We start from the raw sequence: 24,291 nt of genomic DNA, 5'->3' as shown, positions 1-24,291 counted from the left end.
CTTGAAACTTACCGAGTGTTATGGAGAGTCTAAGAGAAAGATGGATGCATACTACAGGGTAGCCTACAACAGGCCATGTGTACAAGGTTTCCAATCAATCACTGCTTTTCTGTCTGAAAACCTACCCATGAAAAGAACTGCTTGCCTAGAAAGAACAGTGCTGTTTCATTCAATCACTTCGTATTTAATGTTTATCGGCTTGTATTCAGTTCTGCACAGCTGTTTTTTCTGCTGACAATCCCTTTGATTAATTGGGCATTTTTATGAGAAGGATAAATGAAATATGAAGCTGTCTAGTTTCTGGAACAATCCAAAAATCCCAGGAGTTAATCATTAATCAGCACTCATTAATCCCAGGGTGACTCGTTAATCATAGCGTATTGTCCTCAACATATTTCTCGCCTCTCAATCTCCATCGCCTGTCAATATAGGTCTAGCCCACATCACAAGATTACAGCAAAGAATCTTTGCATTTCAGATTTATTTACCCATTTTTTAAGGGATTTGACGTGGGTTTGCCATGGGCTTGCCATAGGTGTCTTCAGTTGCCAGAGGAACAACACAAAATAACAAAGAGACTACAGTAGACTAGTAGACTGGACCAGACATATAACTCATCCAAATCATCCTACCATGGAACAGCTATCAACTCTCTCTGGTATAAGAATATTTTAAAGATATAGTCACCATGCAGAGTTTGAGAGTTTTAGAGGACGATCTCACCCTGGTTTGCTTTGGAGTTTGTGTTATTGAAGAATAACATAAATTGCTAACACTGGTGACTCTTGACCTTAGTATTTATTTAAAGCAGACACCCTCTTCCATAAAAAAACCCTCCTCTTTCTGAAAAGGGTTGAAGGGGTCTCCTCAAATATTTCCAGAGCCATTGTAAAACCTGTGGGCTAGGAACCCCTCTCTCCTTCTACAACAATGATTGATGTGCCTCTGTTTTGAAGCCACACCCCCTCTGCCTCCCCTCAGTCTCAAACTGCGACTAGAGTGCATCGCCTTAAGGCTCAGCCAAGCCAATCGACAGAGCTTGTATTTAAGATGAACCAATAGACAGAGCCTGCATTTAGATGTGACCCGGATTAACTGCCTCAATTTGTCCATCTGAGATTTACTCATCTGAGTGGTGGCATGTAGAAGAGAGAGAGAGAGAGAGATCCCTGGTCAATTTACTCCCAGTGAACTTCCGTCAGTGCATTCACCTTCATTAAGAAAGGCCATTATGCAGTCTCCACATAGTAAAAATGTAATTACGGTAGTAGCTCAGAGAGAGAGAGAGAGAGAGAGAGAGAGAGAGAGAGAGACAGAGAGAGAGAGAGAGAGAGAGAGAGAGAGAGAGAGAGAGACAGAGAGAGAGAGAGAGAGACAGAGAGAGAGAGAGAGAGAGAGAGAGAGAGAGAGAGAGAGAGAGAGAGAGAGAGAGAGAGAGAGAGAGAGGAGAGAGAGAGAGAGAGAGAGAGAGAGAGAGAGAGAGAGAGAGAGAGAGAGAGAGAGAGAGAGAGAGAGAGAGAGAGAGAATCACCGTTGAGGTTGTCAAGGACATTCAGAATGCCAATGGGCCAGCAGAAAGGGAAGAAGAGTGTTTGAGAATAACAGGAAAGTTCTTCTCCTTGCTGCTGTCTTCCCCATTCAAGGCCTTATTTGATTTTCTAACTTGTGTTTTCATTGCTGCCAAAGGTATTTTGTCGAGCTCTGTGGCAATCAAATTTCATTTGATCATCTCTTCAGCAAATTCAAAGGCTGACGACAAAAACAACTCACCCGTCTCACGTTTTTCTATTACAAGAAAAGAAGTAACGCTTCTTCTGGCATTGAATAATTGAATAAGGCTCACACATCTTGTTGTGTGTGTGTGAATGTGTGTGTGTGTGTGTGTGCGCTTATGTGCGTGCGTGCTGATATATTTAACACTAGAACAGAACATACCCACACAGGTTCTTCCGTCCGGCGCCAGCTGAAGCCCTGGCGACGGGCACTGACAGCGCACCTCTCCCTTCAGCACCTCACAGCCATACTGGCAGTTGGCCATACCACAGGTACGGGTATCTGGAGGGGGTAAAGCAGCAGGTTATAGCTAGCTCACACACACACACACACACACACACACACACACACACACACACACACACACACACACACACACACACACACACACACACACACACACATAAACACAAACATTAAGGACACACACACACACACATACACACACACACACTAACATTAAGGACACACACACACACACAAACACACAAGCACACACACAGATCACACACACAAGCGGGTGCGTGGACACAGGAAGACACACAGTGAGGATTAATTACAGCAATATACTCTGGATCACAACCTAGGTATAGTGGAATATTGGCACTCACAAAATACCCACCCTTCGCCCTCCCTTCACTTTCTTTCAACCCTTTCTCACCCTCTCTTCTCTCGCCCTCCTGTTTGTCCTGAAAACACCACTCTGTAGTTCCATTCTCATTGGTCGTTCAGGAGTTCAAGCTGCTCTCCAAAATAACATGAAATCATTTCTTTGTGTGGAGCCCCCCTCCCACTTCTCTTCTACAACATTTCCAAAAAAGGAATTGAAAGTTGCTACGTTTGTTGCTGCAGCAGGTACTCTGGAATAGACTGTAGGAGAAAGAAGGAGGAAGGAGAGGAGGGACGCAGGCGAGGCTGATAAAACGTTAGAGTAGTCTGTTGATCAAAGACAATGAGGAGGAAAGGAGGGACGTAGCCAGACTGATAAAACGTTAAGAGTAGCCTGTTGATCAAAGACAATGAGGAGGAAAGGAGGGACGTAGCCAGGCTGATAAAACGTTAGAGTAGCCTGTTGATCAAAGACGAGGAGGAGGAGAAAGAGAGAGGAATATCAATAAATACTTGAGGTGTCCTAAAAACAAATACATAACTGCCAACTGAGTGGACAAAACATTATGAACACCTGCTCTTTCCATGGCCAGGTGAAAGCTATGATCCATTATTGATGTCACTTGTTAAATCCACTTCAATCAGTGTAGATGAAATGCAGGAGAAAGGTTCAAGAAGGATTTTTAACACTCAACAGTTTCCCGTGTGTATCAAGAATTGCCCACCACCCAAAAGCCATCCAGCCACCTTGACACAACTGTGGGAAGCATTAGAGTCAACATGGGCCAGCATCCTTGTGGAATCCTTTTGACGCCTTGCAGAGTCCATGCCTCGAGGAATTGAGGCTGTTCTGATGGCAACGCAATTTGGAATGTGTTCTTAATGTTTTGTACACTCGGCATATGTTGATAGAACACACATGGATATTCTGATGTTATACTTCAACGGTATCTTGGGTTTTTTGTTCATGATGAGTAAAAGTAGTAAATAATTCTGGCGGTGCAAGAATCAAATAAAAAAAAAAATTAAAAAATACCTTGCCTCTCAAAGAAGGGGCCTCCACATTCAAGTGGGGGCGATATCATTACTGCTTTCATCAAAGGAACACTCAAGTGAGCACTTTTATAAGGTTCTCGATAAGATTGTGTGGTTGCAAAAGGTGCAAGGAAAGGAGAAAGAAAAATAGCAGCGGTTACTGGGGGACAAGCACAGACACACTATCACCTCCACAGGATGAGTCAGAATACCTTTAGGGCTAAGCAATAAAAGTCCCATTTTATATACAAAGGTTAAAGTTCACGTCTCCTTCATATTTGACTGGGGGTGCGTCCCAAACGGCACTCTATTCTCTATACAGTGCACTACTTTTGACCAGGACCTATAGTCATTTAGGATGCATACTGGGGTTGGCTCCCCAGAGCCTGCCTGTAGAGGTAATGGTGAGTGGCTAGAACGGGATGTAGACTTTACTTTCCTGAACATTTTACCACAGCAGGAGAGACTGTAGTGTTGTCAAAGGTCTAAACGTGGATGTGAAAATGGACTTCATAATTGGAGAGAGAGCACAGTACTCTAATGGCTTTAAAGAGTGAATACATTTGAGGTGAGGGAGAGGAAGGGAGAGAGAGAGAGAGAGAGAGAGAGAGAGTGAGAGAGAGAGAGAGAGAGAGAGAGAGAGAGAGAGAGAGAGAGACAGAGAGAGTGAGAAACAATGAACAGAGAGGGAGGGTGGAGAAATCAAGAGAGCGAGAGAGACAGAGAGGAAAAATGAAGAGACAAAAGACTGACAGACAGAGAAATACAAACAGAGGCAAAGAAGAGAAGAGGGACAGACCGTCACACTGTTCACACCACACAGACCCACGTCATGTGACATTCCACTCACTTCCACAGGTCCCGTCAGGCATCAGCATATAGCCATTGAGGCAGTAGCACTTGTAGCTGCCGTATGTGTTCATGCACCTGTGTTTGCACGGCCGGGGCTTCAGACCACACTCGTTCAGGTCTGGAGGGAGAGAAAGAGAGGAATCAGAAGGAGGTAGCGTGGGGGACGGAGAGGAAGGAGAAAGGGAGGAATCATAAGGAGGTAGCGTGGGGGACGGAGAGGAAGGAGAAAGGGAGGAATCATAAGGAGGTAGCGTGGGGGACGGAGAGGAAGGAGATAGAGATTGAGGAGAAAGGGAGGAATCAGAAGGAGGTAGCGTGGGGGACGGAGAGGAAGGAGATAGAGAGGGAGGAGAAAGGGAGGAATCAGAAGGAGGTAGCGTGGGGGACGGAGAGGAAGGAGATAGAGAGGGAGGAGAAAGGGAGGAATCGGAAGGAGGTAGCGTGGGGGACGGAGAGGAAGGAGATAGAGAGGGAGGAGAAAGGGAGGAATCAGAAGGAGGTAGCGTGGGGGACGGAGAGGAAGGAGAAAGGGAGGAATCATAAGGAGGTAGCGTGGGGGACGGAGAGGAAGGAGATAGAGAGGGAGGAGAAAGGGAGGAATCATAAGGAGGTAGCGTGGGGGACGGAGAGGAAGGAGAAAGGGAGGAATCATAAGGAGGTAGCGTGGGGGACGGAGAGGAAGGAGATAGAGAGGGAGGAGAAAGGGAGGAATCATAAGGAGGTAGCGTGGGGGACGGAGAGGAAGGAGAAAGGGAGGAATCATAAGGAGGTAGCGTGGGGGACGGAGAGGAAGGAGATAGAGATTGAGGAGAAAGGGAGGAATCAGAAGGAGGTAGCGTGGGGGACGGAGAGGAAGGAGATAGAGAGGGAGGAGAAAGGGAGGAATCAGAAGGAGGTAGCGTGGGGGACGGAGAGGAAGGAGAAAGAGAGGGAGGAGAAAGGGAGGAAAAGCGGGAGTTGGGCTTCTTCAGCCCACACTTATTTTGTGTCTGGAGGTAGGGAGAGAGAGAGAGGGAGAGAGAGAGAGAGAGAGAACGAGGGAGAGAGAGAAAGAGGGAGGGAGAGAGAGAGGGAGGGAGAGAGAGAGGGAGGGAGAGAGAGACAGAGGGGGAGAGAGAGAGAGAGAGAGAGAGGGAAAGAGAGGGAGAGAGGGATGAGAGAGGGAGAGAGGGATGAGGGCGGGAGAGAGCGAGAGAGCAGGAGAGAGGGATGAGAGAGAGAGCGAGAGAACAAAGGGATGAGAGAGAGAGAGAGAGAGAGAGAGAGAGATCAAAGGGCATAGGGTCAATCTGGGTCAAGCCCAGCACATCATTTGTATGGAGTATATGGGAGGGAGTGGGGTGTGGGGGCCAGTCTCAGGTAAGTGCCTAAAGGAAGTGAAGTGTTTCCATGTTCAGACAAGCCCGGCTGCTACCTTCCTCCTCTCCTCCTCTTTTCACAGGAAGACACAGTTAACAGCTGTTCCAACTGACCAAGCTGCTTATTACATGCTGCAAATGGTAAAAACAAATGGCTTCATCGTACGTAACCTTTTAAAGTTCATACCGATGGTGACGTTACTGTTGTGTATCGCCGTGACAACTCCATCGCTGATTTCAGGGTGTTTCTTTTTGTGACCGTAAATCTCTGGATATGCAGATATTATTAGAAAACTATCCCTTGTTAAGGTTAGACGCTGTGTGAGCTCAGAGAGAAGATAATGTACCCGAGGCTCAACACCTGTCAAATACTGCTGAGAAAAACGCAAGTCATTATCTTTACATTGGTCTGAAACACACAGCCAGTAACTCAAGTCATTATCTTTACGTTGGTCTGAAACACACAGACACTAACTCAAGTCATTATCTTTACGTTGGTCTGAAACACACAGACACTAACTCAAGTCATTATCTTTACGTTGGTCTGAAACACACAGACACTAACTCAAGTCATTATCTTTACATTGGTCTGAAACACACAGACACTAACAGTGGGGTTGAGTAAGTGTTCCATAAGAGTACTGATGTCCACGTTTGAAAAATTATACAATTCAAGGGGTTACTTTTTGGTTAATGCACTGCACCTGGAGTGGACTCCTTTTGAAGTGTGCTTGGAAGTAGGGTTCCTTGGGAGAACAGGGACCACCAGGAGTGCTTAAAGGGATACTTCAGGATTTTGGCAATGAGGCCCTTTATCTACTTCCCCAGAGTCAGAAGAACTACTAGCATGCTAGCAGATACCCAGAGACTCCCAGTCATTGGGATAACGCCAGTTAGCATGGGCTCGCGAAGCTACCCATGTGTGTGTGCGTAAGGAGGTGGACACACACACCCCCACACCGTCCCAACAACATTAAAATAACATCTATCTAAGTTACCCCCCCTTCCATGTCTAATTGAGGCACGCCATGTAAATAAATCTCCATCTCAGCTGTACATGATGGCCGGTCGTTTTAAAGCCTGGCCCACTTCAGAGTGAAACCATGAGCGGCGCCATCTTTAGCTCTGGGGCAACGCGCGGAATGGGAATGCATTCTTTGGGTGCTTTGGCCACTGGCATGCCCGTCTGTATCGGACAGATGCTACAGATTTAAATAGATGAATGAGACGAGGAGCGGAGTGTACCTCGGTCGTGTACCTCGGTCGTATACCATGGTATTAATGTGAATTGGCTAGCCCGCTAAGGCCATGTCAGCGCCGTGATTGGTGGTAGGGGAGAAACGGTCTGTTTAAATCCTCCGCTGTGCCATTGGGCTTAAGTCAATTTCCAATGCAGTAAATGTTAAGGGATGACTGACAGTCTGACAGAACGTGTTGGGGACGGTTTAGAATAGAACACTGTGATGCACTAGAATACAGTAAATGAGATACTATGATTAGTCTAGTTTTGACTTCCAATTGTCCAATAGCACTAATTCACATAAAACAACTAAGAGAAGCTTCTCTATTGGTTTCTAAGAGAAGCTTCTTTATTGGTTTCTAAGAGTAGCTTCTCTATTGGTTTTTAAGAGTAGCTTCTCTATTGGTTTTTAAGAGTAGCTTCTCTATTGGTTTCTAAGAGTAGCTTCTCTATTGGTTTCTAAGAGAAGCTTCTCTATTGGTTTCTAAGAGAAGCTTCTCTATTGGTTTCTAAGAGTAGCTTCTCTATTGGTTTCTAAGAGAAGCTTCTCTATTGGTTTCTAAGAGTAGCTTCTCTGTTGGTTTCTAAGAGAAGCTTCTCTATTGGTTTCTAAGAGAAGCTTCTCTATTGGTTTCTAAGAGAAGCTTCTCTATTGGTTTCTAAGAGTAGCTTCTCTATTGGTTTCTAAGAGAAGCTTCTCTATTGGTTTCTAAGAGAAGCCTCTCTATTGGTTTCTAAGAGAAGCTTCTCTATTGGTTTCTAAGAGAAGCTTCTCTATTGGTTTCTAAGAGAAGCTTCTCTATTGGTTTCTAAGAGAAGCTTCTCTATTGGTTTCTAAGAGAAGCTTCTCTATTGGTTTCAGTGGTTTATATAAAAACATGAAGGTTTTAGTAAATAAAACACATTCATAAGTTGTTTTTATTGTACTAAATGCTGAATAATTACATTACCCCACAAGCAAATGAATCAAATGAATCACAAGCAAATGAATCAGTTTTATATCCAACATAGTGACTTGTGAAAAAATCTCTGTCTTTGTGTTTCATCTTCTACACTTGATACCCTTGAGTACTAAACGAGAAGAGATTGCGCATTTGGAGCTGTCACGACAAAGTCATCATATTAAATATCGACTCCCACCAAAACATACAACTAGAAATCGTTGACAGAATGAGAAACTAAAGTGGCCATTTCAGCTCTGAGATTTCTAATCCAGGCGCAATTACTTGGTCATTTGTATTCTAAAAAGAAAGACTATGTCTCTCTCTGTGGAGTAACGTTGGAGAGACAATCATTAGCACCTGTCGGTGTTCTTTATCATCAAAAAGTGAATTAATGCGTAGAATGGAGTGATACGAAACAATGTCATTGAAATTTACATTGGGCGATAACCACCCTGGATATATTGGGTGCTTAACATGTGTTATAAAAATCCTAATCCTTTTTATCGTTAACTTCCAAGCGTAACTCAAACTTGTTTCAAGGTCAAAGAACAATTCCAACACTTCAACTCAGTCTTGTTAGCATCATTAGCACTGTTACTACTGACATACAGTGATTATCGCTAACTATCATTGGCATCTCCTCAGCAACATGGCCAAACACACAAACATGACAAAATGCCCTCTCGACTAGCGACAACTCCTCCCAGACATCTCACCCTGTCTGCTATTTTGGTCGCCACCCCTGCTTTTTTATTGTCACCTTTCATTTGGCCAGTACCCTCCCTGACAGTTCAGTAATCACGCACACACGCACACGCACACACACACACACACACACACACACACACAGAACCCTGGAGCTGGTATTTGCCAGCCATTTCTCCCACTGTCACTCCTGCTTTGTCTGCCGGAGCTCTGCCTTCATCATTAATAAGAGCTGCTGTGGAGAGAGACAAGGGTAAAAGGCAAAGAAACATAAAAAACATTGTCCATTGAAACTCAATTGAAACTGGAGCAAGAAGAGAGAGAGAGAGAGAGAGAGAGAGAGAGAGAGAGAGAGAGAGAGAGAGAGAGAGAGGTATTCGCTTGCCCAGGCAGTGACAACTGAAAAGAGCTTGAAAATGAAGAGGATGATGGGAAAGGAATGGGTCACGTTCTCAGACAGCACAAGCACCGAGCAGCAACTAGCGCAGCCAAATGACATACACAGCCTGGCTGAGTCTGTTCCCTGTTGGAAGATAGACAAGACAGAGGGAGACGGGAGGAGATAACGAACGAGAGACAGAGAGCGAGATGAGAGAGAAGATAACATATAGGACTGACAGAGGAGAGATAGAACCACCACTTGACAAGGTCTTGGGAGTCTATTGTATGTGTCTCTGGAGTTGAACCCTTCACTGAGATATTACTATTTACTGTCAATGAACTGTCGTGATGCATCGAGAGAGGGAGAAAAAGAGAAGAGAGTGAGACATTTTATTTATTTTTATTTAACTAGGCAAGTCCGTTAAGAACAAATTATTATTTATAATGACAGCCTAGGAACAGTGGGTTAACTGCCTTGTTCAGGGGCAGAAAGACAGATTTTTACCTTGTCAGCTCGGGGATTCAATCTAGCAACCTTTCAGGTTACTGGCCCAACACTCTAACCACTAGGCTACCTGCCGCCCCAGACATAGAGAGGGAGCGAGAGAGAGACAAAGAGAGAGAGACATAGAGAGAGAGACAGAGAGAGATACAGATAAAGAGAGAGAGGAGAAGGAGAGAGTAGTCCAAGTGATTTATTGGGTGGACTGCTTCAAGGTATGCGTCGGCGGTGCGTTTCTGACACGCCACTATCACTTGCTAACAGATTACCCAGGGGGCTCTCTGGTCAAGAACATGCAGGTCTTGAAGTAAAACAACACGATAACGCCAGACAGACAGAGTGGTCCATTGTTCGAAGGTGGCTGAGAAATCATAAGAACCCATGTATGTGATGGTTCCTCTTCCGAGCTGTCGGAATTTCAGGAAAAATAAGAGAATGTGGGGGGAGAAAAAGAACAAAAAACAAAAACAGAGGAAGAAAAGAAATTGGGAATAACAACACAGCCTTCAGTGCTGATTGATGAAGGAAAAGGCCACTGCTTCAGAGGGATAAAGGAGAACAGAGAGAGAGAGGGATGAAGCGAGAGAGAGAGGGATTCAAATAAAGACAGGAAACCGAGTTGCTGGAATAGGAGTCCAGAATAGAAACGCAGTTTAAGTGCAAAGAGGCACAGAGTGGTGTGGCATATTGGCATCATGGCATGCTTGGCATTCGCTCGGCCATTCCTGCTGCCAGGCCAGGCTCTGGCATTAGCTCTCCTAGAAGGAGGAGAGGAGGAAAAGGGGGGGGGGACATTCATTCTCACTGGGCCCAAGCCATAGAGGGCTGAGCCATGCATGTGGGGCATACAGTGGGTGCTGGGTGTGGCGGGGGGGGGGGGCACCCTTCACCACCTCACGTTCCACAGTTTATCTCACCCTCCATCAACACCCCTGCTGGAGGCTGGTGGTCCACAGGAAGAAAGATAGGGGGGTGACTGTCCCATGTTAGGGGGGTTACATAGTCCAGTTCCTCTTCTTAAATAGGGGAGGGAAGGGGGAGACAAAACAGCACACAAGGAGAGAGAGTGAGAGCTAGCCGCCGGTGGGAGAAACACCCACGCACACCCACACACACTCTGGGATTAGTACACCTCTGACCACGACTGCATTCCTGGAGATCAAGAACGACATTATGCAGCAAAGAGGATTACACATTTGCAGACTAGAATCACACCAAAAAAGAGAGAGAAGGAGAGAGAGACTGTTTCTCCTTCTTCTCCTTCTTTTTCGGACTTCTCCTCCCTCCAGCATTCCTTTGCGTCAGCGATGACATGAGACAGCGTCTCGGAGTCAGAGAGAGTAATCAGTCTGGCTTCTGATACCCTCCACCTAAATATCTGGACTTCTGTGTGTGTGTGTGTGTGTGTGTGTGTGTGTGTGTGTGTGTGTGTGTGTGTGTGTGTGTGTGTGTGTGTGTGTGTGTGTGTGTGTGTGTGTGTGTGTGTGTGTGTGTGTGTGTGTGTGTGTGTGTGTGTGTGTCTGTGTGTGTGTGTGTGTGTGTATGCGCTATTGAGAGAGTAGTGACTACCTGATTGATCCAGGCAGTAATACCTGGTCTAACTAATTTGTAAGTCGCTCTGGATAAGAACGTCTGCTAAATGACGTAAATGTAAATGTAACTACTTCCTTGCCAACTTGGTCCAGTCCAGGGCCTCTTGTCTGTCTGCCTGCCTGTCTGCCTTCCTTCCTTCCTTCCTGTCTGACTTTGTCTGTCTCTCTGCCTGCCTGCTTCCCTCCCTCCCTCCCTGTTCACTAACCATTAGGTGACCTTGATAAGGGTGGAGGAGAATGGTAATTGAACAATGCAAAGGCCTGGGTGACACAAGGCTAATCATATGATGACATGTAAAGTATCATTTGTAATCCTGTGGCAGCTGCAGTGTTTGACTTTCACCTTTAAAAATATCACCCCAACTAAACAGAGAGAAAGAGACATAGAGAGACAGACAGAGACAGAGACAGAGAGAGAATGGCGCTCAGTTGGTAGAGCATGGCGCTTGCAACGCCAGCGTTGTGGGTTCGATTCCCACGGGGCACCAGTACGAAGTATGAACATGTATGTGCATAGCTACTGCAAGTCGCTCTAGATGAGAGCGTCTACTAAAATAAAAAAATAGATAGATAGATAGATAGATATCTATATAGAGTGTAAGTGCGTGCTTAGTTTCCAGATAATAAACACAGCAAAAAGTGTTAAACAGGGGTGTTTAACTTCATCTAACTACAGAGGTTTAAGGCTACTTCCAAACCTTATATTAGCTAACGCTCTCAGAATAGAAAGAATAGAAAGAGCTTAGGATGACATGAAGGCCAAGCGGTACTCAACTTGAGGTACGTGAAGCATAATATTTGGAGAGATGCCACCGCCGCTGGCTCGCTGACACGTATACGAGAGAGAGTGAGAGAGAGAAATGTAGGGGGAGGGGGGAGAAAAGAGAGGGAAAGAGATAAATAAAGAGATAAATGTAGAGAGAGAGAGAGACAGAGAGCAAAATAAATGGAGAGAGGAGGTCGCATAATTGTACAACTCGATTACAGATATTTTTCTTTTGATGTCTGAAACGGTTACATGGCGCTCGCTCCCCCACAGGACCTTTTAATAGCATCTAAACAGCGGGAGACAAGGGTTTAATTGAAACCTCCCGTAGAAAATAATCATCTTATTAAAGGGATTTTGATCTGCGGGAGTGACGGAGCGGGGGGGGGGGTCTGGCACGTCGTCTCAGTGCTAACTGGATTATCTTGGTAATGAGTTTGATTTGGTGTGGTACAGCATCAGTACCCATCTGGCCCCGACACCATGGCCCCACCATGACAAGATGTCATTCTGTTAAAGGGGCAATCTGCGATTGGTAAATCTATTGTTCGAACTGCAGAAAGCAAATACATAAAAGCGTTAACATTTCAAAACAAGCTGGACGTAATTTTGATCAGTAATTGTGATAGAGCGAAACATTTTCAACATTTGGTGTTATTGCAGGGGATGTTTGATCAATGACACGGAATTAATAGCAATGCACAACGTATAATTGTAATACCTCTAATCACAACACTAAATTGCTGGAATAATTGCTCACTAATATGAATAGATCATGGGTATACATTGGTCTAGCCATTACAGTGGTACAGGAAGAAAGAGCGACATAATGTCATGTTCCTAACCAAGCTGGATTTTAGACAGAGAGAAGAGGGAGGGAGAATTCTCCTCAACGATCACCTCTATGGTCCCTCTTGTCGCTGTCACAAACATCTGCTGTGTTGTGGTGCTTTAACAATGTTGTTAATCACAGTGCCTTGAGGATCAATCCTCTGTGCTCACCACTCAGTTATTGTGGAAGAGGAATGCCTAGCCCCGAGCATACACCTTACTGCACTGTACTGCGTGTGTGTGTGTGTGTGTGTGTGTGTGTGTGTGTGTGGCCTTTGTGTTATACTTGTAAACACGTTTGTCACGTCCTGACCATAGAAAGATGTTATTTTCTATGGTAGAGTAGGTCAGGGCGTGAGGGGGGGATTCTATGTTTTCTATTTCTATGTTGTCAGGGTCTAGTTTTGTATTTCTATGTTGGGGTTTTTGTTTGGGATGATCTCCAATTAGAAGCAGCTGGTCCTCGTTGTCTCTAATTGGAGATCATACTTAAGTAGGGGTTTTTCCACCTGGGTTTGTGGGGGATTGTCTTTTGAGTAGTGTATGCTTCAACGCTGCGTCACGGTTTGTTGTTTTGTTCTTTAGTTTATGTGTAGCATAGTTTCACAGTGTAAATAAAATGTGGAACGACACACACGCTGCACTTTGGTCCACTTCTCCTTACGACAGCCGTGACAACGTTTCTATGTTTACAACGCCACATCACTATTTAAACCATTACGGTTCATGTCACCATCTAAGTGGGTGTCTAACCGAACATAAATTAAACATAAGATAGATCGATCGAGTATCGGCATAAAGGAAAATGAACATTCACAGTGTGTCTTCGACTGACATTAGAACGGTAAATCAACGGTTAACAGCAAATCACTACTTTGAATGGAGAAAAGAAATCCAATCTTTTGAATAATTAATTATGTTTCTGCGGCGACGTGGAATGATTCCCGCTGAAGGTTATATCTATTAGACGTATTAGACATACATTATCTCTAAATGATCGATCGCTTGAAAAATCCCCAGATTGCCCCTTTAATGAGCTCTTCAGTCAGTCACACCAGATGTCAAAGCCAAGTGTTGTCTAAGGCACGGCTCTGCCAACTGAGTTCCATGCACACTTAAGCATTTGACATTTTTTAAATGAGAGTTTGTCAGACAAGTCTTATTATTAGTACATTGATAAAAGAGCAACGTCCGTCCTAGTCAAAGTAAGGAAGTCAGAGATGTGTTCATTAGAGCACGCAACGGAAAAGGTTTTAAACCATTTTGCAGCGGAAAACGAATATGTAATTTTTTTTTATTGGACCTGTCTAAGTAGTCCCTCCCAGTTTGATTCTGTTCTCTTCCTTTGGTTACTAACAAACATGACCCATGTTTGATTATTTTTCTAGCAACTACATCAAAGTTGAGCCGTCCAGCCAACCTGCCATGGGCCACCTTAGCTTGAGACATGTACGATGACTCATTTCTACATTCCGGAAAGGATTTCAACCCCCTCGCCCCCTCTCTCTCTCCCTCTATGTTTTTAATTACATGCTATCCTATTCCTGTCTTAAGGCGTGAATTCCACAAGTAGTTTCAAGCCACTCGGATTTACCTGAAACTAACCCTCCCTGACTGAGGGGGTCATTCAATTCAATATAGAGGCACAGACAGACACACGCACACCCATGCACGCACGTACACTCACTCACTCACTCACTCACTGTGTTGTAACTCTCAACAGACTACTCGTTGCACAGCATTTTCAGCCTGCTCTCTGAGTTATCTCAGGACAGTAATTGAGATGTTATCTGCAGAGGGTGTGTGTGTATGTGTGTGTGTGTGTGTGTGTGTGTGTGTGTGTGTGTGTGTGTGTGTGTGTGTGTGTGTGTGTGTGTGTGTGTGTGTGTGTGTGTGTGTGTGTGTGTGTGTGTGCGCGGCCCTGGCGCACAGCAGGCATTTCCATTTGTGCTGATTCAGGCTGTTTCTACCACCCTCTCCTGTGCGATTATAGTATCTAACTACTATGGAGAGAGCTAGCCTGCATCCTGCATCAGCTATGAATCAATGAATAAAACGGCAACATTAGTACGCCTGATCCTGTTGCTATGTACTGTATGTGTGCATTGTAGACAATAAACAATGATTATCATGCCATTGCTCAGGGCCGGGTGAAGTTTGACCTCCATTAGTTTCCTTTGGAAAATATGAATGTCAGCAGGTCTGGATGGAGGTGGATGAAAGGGGCCTTGAAGCACTGAGTAAAGGCATGCTGGCTCAGATTAGAACGACCGCTAACTCACTATGGCTCTCTCTCTCACTGACTATCTCTATCTCTCACCAACTCTATCTCTCACTCACTAACTCGCTCTCTCATATCTCACTAAGTACCCATCCCTCTCTCTCTCTCACTATCTCTCTCTCTCTCTCTCTCTCTCTCACCAACTCTCTCTCTCTCTCTCCCTCCTTATCTCTCACTACCTATCTCTCTCTCTCTCGCTCTCTCTCTCTCTCTCTCTCACTAACTGACTGACTAACTCTCTCTCGCTCTCTCCCGCTTTCTCTACAGGAGTATAAAAGGTACAGGGTATTTTCACACAGAAGACACCAAGTGGTCTATCCAATCTTAGTGTAGGGTGTAATCACAACGTCATTAAACGTCATTAAGCGTCATTAAGCATCACAATGTCACAATGTCACGATCACAAAGTCAACCGAGTTACTGGTGGGCGTTGAGGAGGACGGTCTTACCTTGATTGCAGGTTTTTCCAGTGAAGCCGGGGTGACACTTGCATTTGCTGGGTCCTACGCAGTCTCCATGCTTACACCCGTGCTGGCACAGAGCTGTTTGGGGAGGATTCCCATAGATAGGAAAAAGGCAAGTGAGTAGAGCAATTCCCCGGAACACACTCCCAGCCTGTTTTCATAAAGCGTCTCAGAATAGGAATGCTGATCTAGGATCAGGTGCCCGGTGTCTATGAAATCTTATTCATTATGATCTAAAAGGCTAAACTGATCCTAGATCAGCACTCTCAGACACTCTGTGAATACAAGCCCTGGTCTCAGATCAGATATGAGAAAGCATTTAATCCTGTCTGACTTGTTCAGTAACTTGGTGTGTATTACTGTTGATCTACTTTAGTTTATTATGTTTTTTAGAAAATAATTTAGAAAATATTTTCTTGCATTGTTGGTTAGTGGCTTGTAAGTAAGCATTTCAACGTAAGGTCTACCTACACCTGTTGTATTCGGTGCATGTGACTAATAACATTTTCTTTGATTTGTTGATTTACTAAGTACGACAATGCAAGCACAGCGACGCGTGTGTCATACTTGTGTGGGATTAGGGGCGATGGGAATAGGGGTTCAACAATGTACAGAGATAACATTTTCATGTTAAACCATGTTTTCATACAACTTCTAAACTGTATTACTGTACAGCGCTGGCTTATTGGGAGAGAGAACCCTGTTTCCTTGTTGAATTTTATCAATTTCAAACCGTGCAAGCCCTAAGCGATTAAAACACTTGAACTTTGTGCGAGCACTGAAGTGCTGATTTTCCTGGCTTTGAAAGCGGCCGCATTGATATTTACTGTAGAAAACGGCCAACACAGCTAAACTAAATGAATAGCCTAATACCTCACTATTAGCACAGCGTTAAAGCACACAAAAGCAAATGCTTGCATTGAACATTATGTTCAGTATCGGGCAGTAGAAACACAATAAAACAGAACATTTTCTGGCTGCTGGTTGTCCTTTGTGTGAAGTGTTGTTTAGGGCAAATGAAGGCATTAGGACTTGAGGCAATAGTAAAGCTTTACAGTATCTCTGTGTGTTCTGGTGTTGGAGTCGCCCGAGTCCCAAATGCTACCCTATTCCCTACATAGTGCACTACTTTTGACCAGAGCTCAATTGACCCTGTTCCAAAGTAGTGCACTACATAGGGAATAGGGTGCCATTTGGGACGCACCCACAGAGCTGGAGGCTTGCTCTGCTTTCTGTTCTGTCTAACTGTACTGCTCACTGTGTTCACTGCAGAATACTAACCATGGCTGATATACAGGGGCCTCAACCAACTGGTAATAATTTCCATTAAAAGCTTCATTACGTCTGTCATAATAGGGACCAATCAGGCTCGTTAATTATGTCTACGGTGGGAGTTGGAGACGGGGGTGGGGGGTTATATGTGTTTGTGGTGGGAAGCGGGGTGAGTGTGCGTGTGTGCATCACGATTGGACACGTCTGGGCAAGCTCACTTATCTTGTCACAGGTTTATTGTGCGCCTGATACCGTCATTATGTGAAGTACAATGTAGAGGTGCAGTGGGAAAGAGTGGAGACTCAACATCATGAAGGCTAGCTGAGCATTGCTTAACTATAAAGATATAAGCAAGCATGACAAGTTTAATTTTGGCACTGCAAGTACACCCTACAGATGTAGGATCTTAATTTGATCACTCTTTTGTTGCTGAGAATTTTCCTGCACAGCATGGAAAATGTAAACTTGTGGTGTATTCAAGGCTTAAAAAGTATTCTAAAGTTTGTAATTTCCACTTTACACGTTAGTCATTTAGCAGATGGTGTTATCCAGAGCAACTTACAAAGCAATTAGGGTTAAGTGCCTTGCTCAAGGGCACATCGATAAGAGTTTTCACCTTTTACGTTTCAGACTTGATTTTCCTTAACGAAAAATGTATCTACCTCTAAAAAAAACCTCTGTTCATCATAATCCACATAATAATTCACATTTCCTGTTGCTGCAGGATAATTTTCCTGCTGTAGCAAACCGGCTCAAATTAAGATCCTACACCAGTATATAGGTTACCCAAAATGCCCATTCACAAAATGTCAATAGAAATTGAATTAAGTAGCTATATGAAGAGTATCATTGAGGCGGTTAAACCTTTGAGGATGGGGCGTTGGAGGTGATAGAGGGATAGTGTTCACATTTCGGCTTGGAACATTGTTAATATTGAATTCACAGCCATTAGTGGGGATTCCTTCACCTGGAGGAGATAGCATTGTGTAGTCTCATTCCACTTTATTAGAATGTGTAACCTAATAGACAAGACAGTGTTAGCCCATTTTCCAAACCTGGGATATATGAGATAGGGTGTTAACGCGAGGACGCAGGTGAGCTGTGAAACCTCTAGATTACGCCCCTGATTAAAAATAAAAAAAGGGTGCGACATATTTTGGCGGGGGGAGTTGAATCAGGGAAACGTGTAAAACTTGTTAGGTCAAGTTCAAGTCCTTATCTGGTCAGTGATTTGGGCCAATTAAAGTTGATGCAATCATTTATTAATACAGCTGACACGGTCAGTCACGAGCTGTGAGGGGTTTTATTTAAAAGTTTTTCCACAGAGGGTAGTATGAGGACAAGCATGCTCAGAAGTAACCCATCCCAGGATGTTGGGTTCAGAGAAAGGTTGGTCTTTTTAAATCTGCGGTGCGGCCCAGGGAAATACCCTGTGCTCATTAGACCACATCAAACGACATGAGGAACTAAAAATGGCCACTGCAACCGTAGAGGAGCAACTACATGCTCCAATTCAACGCGCTTCTCGTTCCCTGAATACCTACTGATGACACCCCTTCACACCAGTTTGCATCAGGCATTCCTCTGGCCATCCATCCTTAGAGCCCATCTAAGGATCAGGCCCCCAGTGTCCAGACTGGAGCCTGAAGTCACGAGCTCTGCTGGTCAGCTGCTGCTAGCAACCTAGCAGTGCCAAAAGCCCTGGTCTGGCCTAGAAAGCCTATGTAAATTACAATCGCCAGAACGCCCCCCATCCCCAAAGAAGGTTTTGACGGCAGTTTTGGCCTCTAATATTAGTTTTTTATCATCAAGTTCAATCCCACGGTCAAACAAATCGAGATATTTAATTAAATAGTGATCCATTCTGACTACTACATTTGTCGTCACACAGGACCACGTGCTGACAACGACCAATCACGGGCCGGCAGGCTCGCGCCCGGTGGAGTTGGCTCTCTCAGGTAAGATGAAAACGACTACATCGACCATGATCCTTTGCTAGTTACGGCCACTTTTACCATGATCCTTAGTGATTTCTTGGTGCCATTCAGCCCCATTCAGCAATATGGCGTGGTTCAAATTCAAATACTTCCGGCTTCCATAGGAATACGTGGATGCCTTCAGCGCTATCACCATTTACTGGTTTTAATGTCTACGCTATGGATGTTGGTCTACTTTTGGTCTCTGGGGGTCCTATCAGATGTTTGTGAACTTCATTGGAATGAGGAAGTATGCTCCAGCTACATTTCGCTAACTACTGTAACTTGACAGTGTTTGGCAAAGACAGTTCAAATGTTAAGATACAGCATACGATATTGTCAAAATCGTTGTATTTAGGTAAAAATATGGATATTTTTTTACTGTACTGCTTGACATACATGTAGCCCCCCCCCCACCACATTGCTAGAAAAACATTTTAGCATTCCCTTATTTGACAGCGAAGTTAATTTCGTGCAATTCTACAGAGGAAAATTTGCTATTTTACATCTAATTTCCTAAAATTCTATGCATTTTGCCACAGGGTGTAGAGAATTTGCATGCAGTTTTTAATATGATACAGTATCTGAGTAAGACTGAATAACAAAATCAATGGGGGCCCCCCGGCTGGTAATTCGACCATGATTACTAAATTTAGATAGCTGGCCGCTAGACTAACTCACCAATTTGAAATAGTTCAGCTGACATGGCTAATTGAGTGACTATCAGTGATTGACATAACAAGAGAAAAACAGCTGATGCACAACCACATTTCTTTATTGCACCTTGTGCATTCTACTATTTTAACTTGCAACAGTAAGTTAAGACCCCGACTGAGTCCCCCCCCAAAAAAACAACAAAAAAACAATATATAATCTTTAATCACTGATGTAGGCTTACCATTTTGAAGATTGGGAAGTAATAGACATTGAACTACAATTACTTTACATAGGCTCTTGGTTGATGAAGTTTTCATGTACTAACTAGGCAGCTGTATGTAGTTTATATAAGGATATCAAACTCACAGGAAATGAATAACTAAACACTTAGCCATCTGAGGGCATCACATAGTTCTCAGTCAACTTGCTGGTGTGAACGCCAAACATTTCAGTCACGCTGCTGGTGTGAGCGCCAAACGGTGGCTGCAGCACCAGAGTTCTCAAGCCAGAAGGGGAGGAGATATTTCTTTGCCAAGGGGATGGGGAAGGGGGGAGGATGAGGGAGAAGGTGGGAGGTGACTATTAATAAATCAGTGAAGCCAGGATTCAGAGGATGTGTGTGCCTCACTGCCTTCGGGACCCCGTCTTGCCAAGAATTATTTTAAAGTAATATGTGGAGCAGCTGACCTTGTGGCGGACACCTTATTCTCCCGACTACTCTGTGGGTTAGAGCGAAGACACCTGCTGCAAAACAAATGTGCAAACACAAAGAAAAGAACATTCCAGCAGGCGTTTTGTCTTGGTTGGATGAGAGAACAGAATCAAGGCATGAGAGAGCCAGAGAGCCGTGCTCGGGTCTCTTTTCGACCAGTAAAGCATTGTTGAAATGATGCACAAAGCATAACAAGGAGTCACACACATTACATGGTTACAACCACAGAGAACGGGCGTCGGATGTCACTTCCCCTTCGCAACATGCAATGTAGCTAGTAGCTACATCTTGAATATGCTTACAAATTCAAGTTTAGATCAATCACACTAAATGTAAGCACAGGGGTGAATCCCAACTTCCACTTAAGTCTAGTAATGCATTGATGTCAATGGGAAACGAAGTGAAAATTGAATTTAAATGGAAGTTAGCATTAGCCCCATGGAGAATGGATGCTTCTCATCACGCAATGTTGCTAGTAGCTAATAGCTATGTTTGAAATATGTTTCCAAATTGGAGTTTAGATTGTTTAATTAGTTACATTTATGGTCAAATTGTGCCGTGGTGTCCGCAGAGATTATGCGTGGCATCGTGCTGGCTAATTGCATATTTGTGGAACGTTTACATCACAAGCCGAGAGAAGAAAGATAAGGCGTTTTCTTCTAACACACTGACAGGCTGCAGATTCTGTCATGTTCAATTCAATTTCCTCCTCCATTCTTTTGATGGATAAAAATGCCACCACCGTTACCACATTTTGAAGGAGGCCGCAGCATATTTTTCTGTGTCTGACAAAGAATTAATACAAGTGCTTAGGTATGAACAGATTGATATTTGACAAAGTATTTGATCCTTCCTAGTCCTATGTTGAATTGAAACACAATCTATTGATTTCTCCCTTTCAGAATCCATGTACTTTTTATTACCTTACCTTCCTTGTCTCTTTTACCTCATTACCACTAACAGATCAAACTACATGATTAAGTTTCTATTGAATGGATTTCCCCCATCCAGCTAATATCAGATAGTGGCCTTGAAGAAAATGAGAAAAAGAGAGGCTATTTAAGACAAGACAAATAGATATATGAAAAATGGAGCGGCGGTGGCTAGAAAGCCGGTGACGTCGATCGCCGCCCAAACAAGGAGAGGAGCTGACTTCGGCGGAAGTCGTGACAAGACTATTATTATTATTATTTAATGGGTGCTTAAATTTGTCCTATATTTGGAAATGTGTTTTTTGCATATCCTAACTCCCCCTGGGTGAGGGGTCACAGCCAGGGTATTGGTTAAACTGTATCAGTTTACCCATTTTGTCACTCACTCATTGGCTTCCATTACCAATTAAAAGTCCTCTCCTAATCCAAGCTACTTTGTACTTCGAGAGGGAAACCGACTAAACAGTCTCGGGGAAAACTGCACTGAAGATCGGTATCCTCTTGGATTTCTTTTCCGAAATCCGGGATCAAAGCAATAGACCGGTAAGAGAGTGTTAATTTGGGACTTTCCATTTGGAGGGAGAGCGAGAGAGAGAAAGGAGAAAGAGAGAGAGAGGGAGAAAGGAGAAAGAGAGAGAGAGGGAGAAAGGAGAAAGAGAGAGAGAGGGAGAAAGGAGAAAGAGAGAGAAAGAGAGAGGAGAGAGAGAGAGAAAGGAGAAAGAGAGAGAAAGAGAGAGGAGAGATTGAATAGGATGCAACTGAGGAGGCTTCGAGATATTTGATTAAATTCATTAAAAAATCACCGTCCATCTGTGTCATTTGTCTAGTGTTGGTTTGATTTGTTTAGTGTTGGTTTGATTTGTTTAGTGTTGGTTTGATTTGTTTAGTGTTGGTTTGATTTGTCTAGTGTTGGTTTGATTTGTCTAGTGTTGGTTTGATTTGTTTAGTGTTGGTTTGATTTGTCTAGTGTTGGTTTGATTTGTTTAGTGTTGGTTTGATTTGTTTAGTGTTGGTTTGATTTGTCTAGTGTTGGTTTGATTTGTTTAGTGTTGGTTTGATTTGTTTAGTGTTGGTTTGATTTGTCTAGTGTTGGTTTGATTTGTCTAGTGTTGGTTTGATTTGTCTAGTGTTGGTTTGATTTGTTTAGTGTTGGTTTGATTTGTTTAGTGTTGGTTTGATTTGTTTAGTGTTGGTTTGATTTGTCTAGTGTTGGTTTGATTTGTTTAGTGTTGGTTTGATTTGTTTAGTGTTGGTTTGATTTGTTTAGTGTTGGTTTCATTTGTTTAGTGTTGGTTTGATTTGTTTAGTGTTGGTTTGATTTGTCTAGTGTTGGTTTGATTTGTTTAGTGTTGGTTTGATTTGTTTAGTGTTGGTTTGATTTGTTTAGTGTTGGTTTGATTTGTCTATTGTTGGTTTGATTTGTTTAGTGTTGGTTTGATTTGTTTAGTGTTGGTTTGATTTGTTTAGTGTTGGTTTGATTTGTCTAGTGTTGGTTTGATTTGTTTAGTGTTGGTTTGATTTGTTTAGTGTTGGTTTGATTTGTTTAGTGTTGGTTTGATTTGTTTAGTGTTGGTTTGATTTGTCTAGTGTTGGTTTGATTAATTGCAGCTCTTTGCCATAATTTTAGTCTAATCCGAGAGCTTGTTATGACTAAACGACTAGGACATGAGGACTAAGAGAAACTTGTTGATTTGCCAGTGGTCTATTCTCATCCTGACTGTGAGTTAAACCTGAGGGACATTCTGATGTGTATTTAATCATTGGAGATATACTGCAGATGCTTAGCAAGGCAAATGCATCTCTGTTTATGGTGGCACTTGAATAAAGTGAAGTAACGCTGCCTGTGATTTAAACCACCCAATCGCATAACACGTCAGTGTAGTACCAATGGAAATGCTTGGCCTATAATAAATCTCAACCTTTCTCTCTCTTCCTCTCGGTTCTCTCTTTCTGTCCCGCTCTCTCTCTCTCTCTCTTGCTCTCTCCTCTCTCTCTCTCTCTTTCTTTCTCTCCCTCTCTCCACCATCTCTCTCCTTCTCCATCTCCCTCTTTCCCTCTCTGTCACTCTCTGTCTATCTCCACTCACTCCCTCTCCCATCTCTCCTCTTTCTCTCTCAGTTCTGGGGACAAGGAGCTTTAAATTCGGGGCAGACCCATTCCAGTTCTCCATTCTTTGTGAGCAGTCACCCAGACCGATCACTGAACTCTTGCAGGGCTGGAGACAGCCAGAACCCGATAGCACCGCCAATCTAATCTCTGGGGCCAGCCCCAAAACTGCAGTGGTGTAATCTGTAATCCATGACGACTGGCCTCCCTCCGTCTCCGAAGTTTAAATCAGCCCTGCGGCGGCATGATGGAGTACTGATTGAGGTCTCGAGTGATTGGACTCGTGTGGTACGCTTGGTCGGGGACATTTGAAGGCGTTAGCGAACACTCTGGTTTTTCTCCTATGGCATTGATTTATCACAACGTCTGAGACGGATGGCTGGCGGAAAAACGATATGGTTTCCTTCAAAAACAGGTGGTGGGTAAAAGTAGCTTTCGCCGAGAGGTGGGACGACTCTCCGAGGTGAAGTCGACGTTTTCTCTTGTACTTGACATGGAATGTGTGAGACTCCTGATGGGTACTTTGGAACAGTGTTAGAGGAAACAGCCAGATAACACACTGCTGTTTAATGAACAGAAACAAGGTCCTGTCAAAGGTATCTACTCACCCAAAGGACTTTAACATGTCAATCAAACGTCAAGCGGAAACATGGCTTACTCTACTAATCCCTGTCACTGTAGATCTTGTCTATTACTCAATTGTCTAGAAACTCTGTCCTCTCCTTGCCTCCTGTCTTCTCCTTCATTGCACTGATCTGAGAGAACTGACCAGGTGAAAGACAGCCTTATGATGGGCTTGATTCCACCATATTGTTTTCACCTGTCAATTCATTTCAAATCAATGCAGAGGATGGAGCTAAACCCAAACAGAATAAAACAAATATTTGGTCTGATCAATGATGTTATATTCTGTCTACTCTAGAAACTGAGCTAACTTCCTCTTCCTGATTGATCCAACATGGACAGCTGGGAGGACCTGAGCCAAGCCCAAAATGACCAGGAAGCAACACTTATTGAGTACAGGGATTCCTGCCAACACGACAGCAGAGCTCTTACCTAACTAGCCTAGCAACATGTTGGGGCCTTGCCTGTCACAAATAATAGCAACCACAAAAGCATCCCATTCCGCCACTTTGTCTTGAGCCTCATCTCTTGAGTTCCCTCCCAGCACAGTCTTGGTCTGGCTCTAAGTCTGAGTCGCTATGTCATTACCATAACTTGTTTTTCTCAAGCTAGGGTCTATGTGAGAATGCAATTACCATATTCTGTTTTTCTTTTCACCTCAAATGAGGAGCGAGGGCTA

At 43.8% G+C, this 24,291-nt stretch overlaps 1 protein-coding gene across 6 annotated transcripts in view; it reads right to left on the bottom strand.

The window, feature by feature from the left end:
- Positions 1-24,291, bottom strand: part of npnta (nephronectin a) — a 52,243-nt gene that overhangs the window by 18,535 nt on the left and 9,417 nt on the right. Inside the window, exons 3-7 of one of the 6 annotated variants that reach the window (XM_029749568.1) lie at positions 19,926-19,979; positions 15,319-15,411; positions 10,317-10,415; positions 4,268-4,387; positions 1,936-2,055 (exon numbers count right to left, since the gene is read on the bottom strand). In XM_029749568.1, the coding sequence (XP_029605428.1) occupies positions 1,936-2,055; positions 4,268-4,387; positions 10,317-10,415; positions 15,319-15,411; positions 19,926-19,979 (486 nt within the window). Of the gene's footprint in view, positions 1-1,935; positions 2,056-4,267; positions 4,388-10,316; positions 10,416-15,318; positions 15,412-19,925; positions 19,983-24,291 lie in introns of all 6 variants that reach the window. The other 5 variants (XM_029749567.1, XM_029749569.1, XM_029749570.1 and 2 more) reach the window with 5 other exon arrangements.

This window comes from Salmo trutta, chromosome 4 (genome assembly GCF_901001165.1).
Source record: "Salmo trutta chromosome 4, fSalTru1.1, whole genome shotgun sequence".
NCBI lineage: Eukaryota > Metazoa > Chordata > Actinopteri > Salmoniformes > Salmonidae > Salmo > Salmo trutta.
The sequence above is the reverse complement of the archived record's forward strand: the minus strand, read 5'-3'. Positions and strand labels throughout refer to the sequence as shown.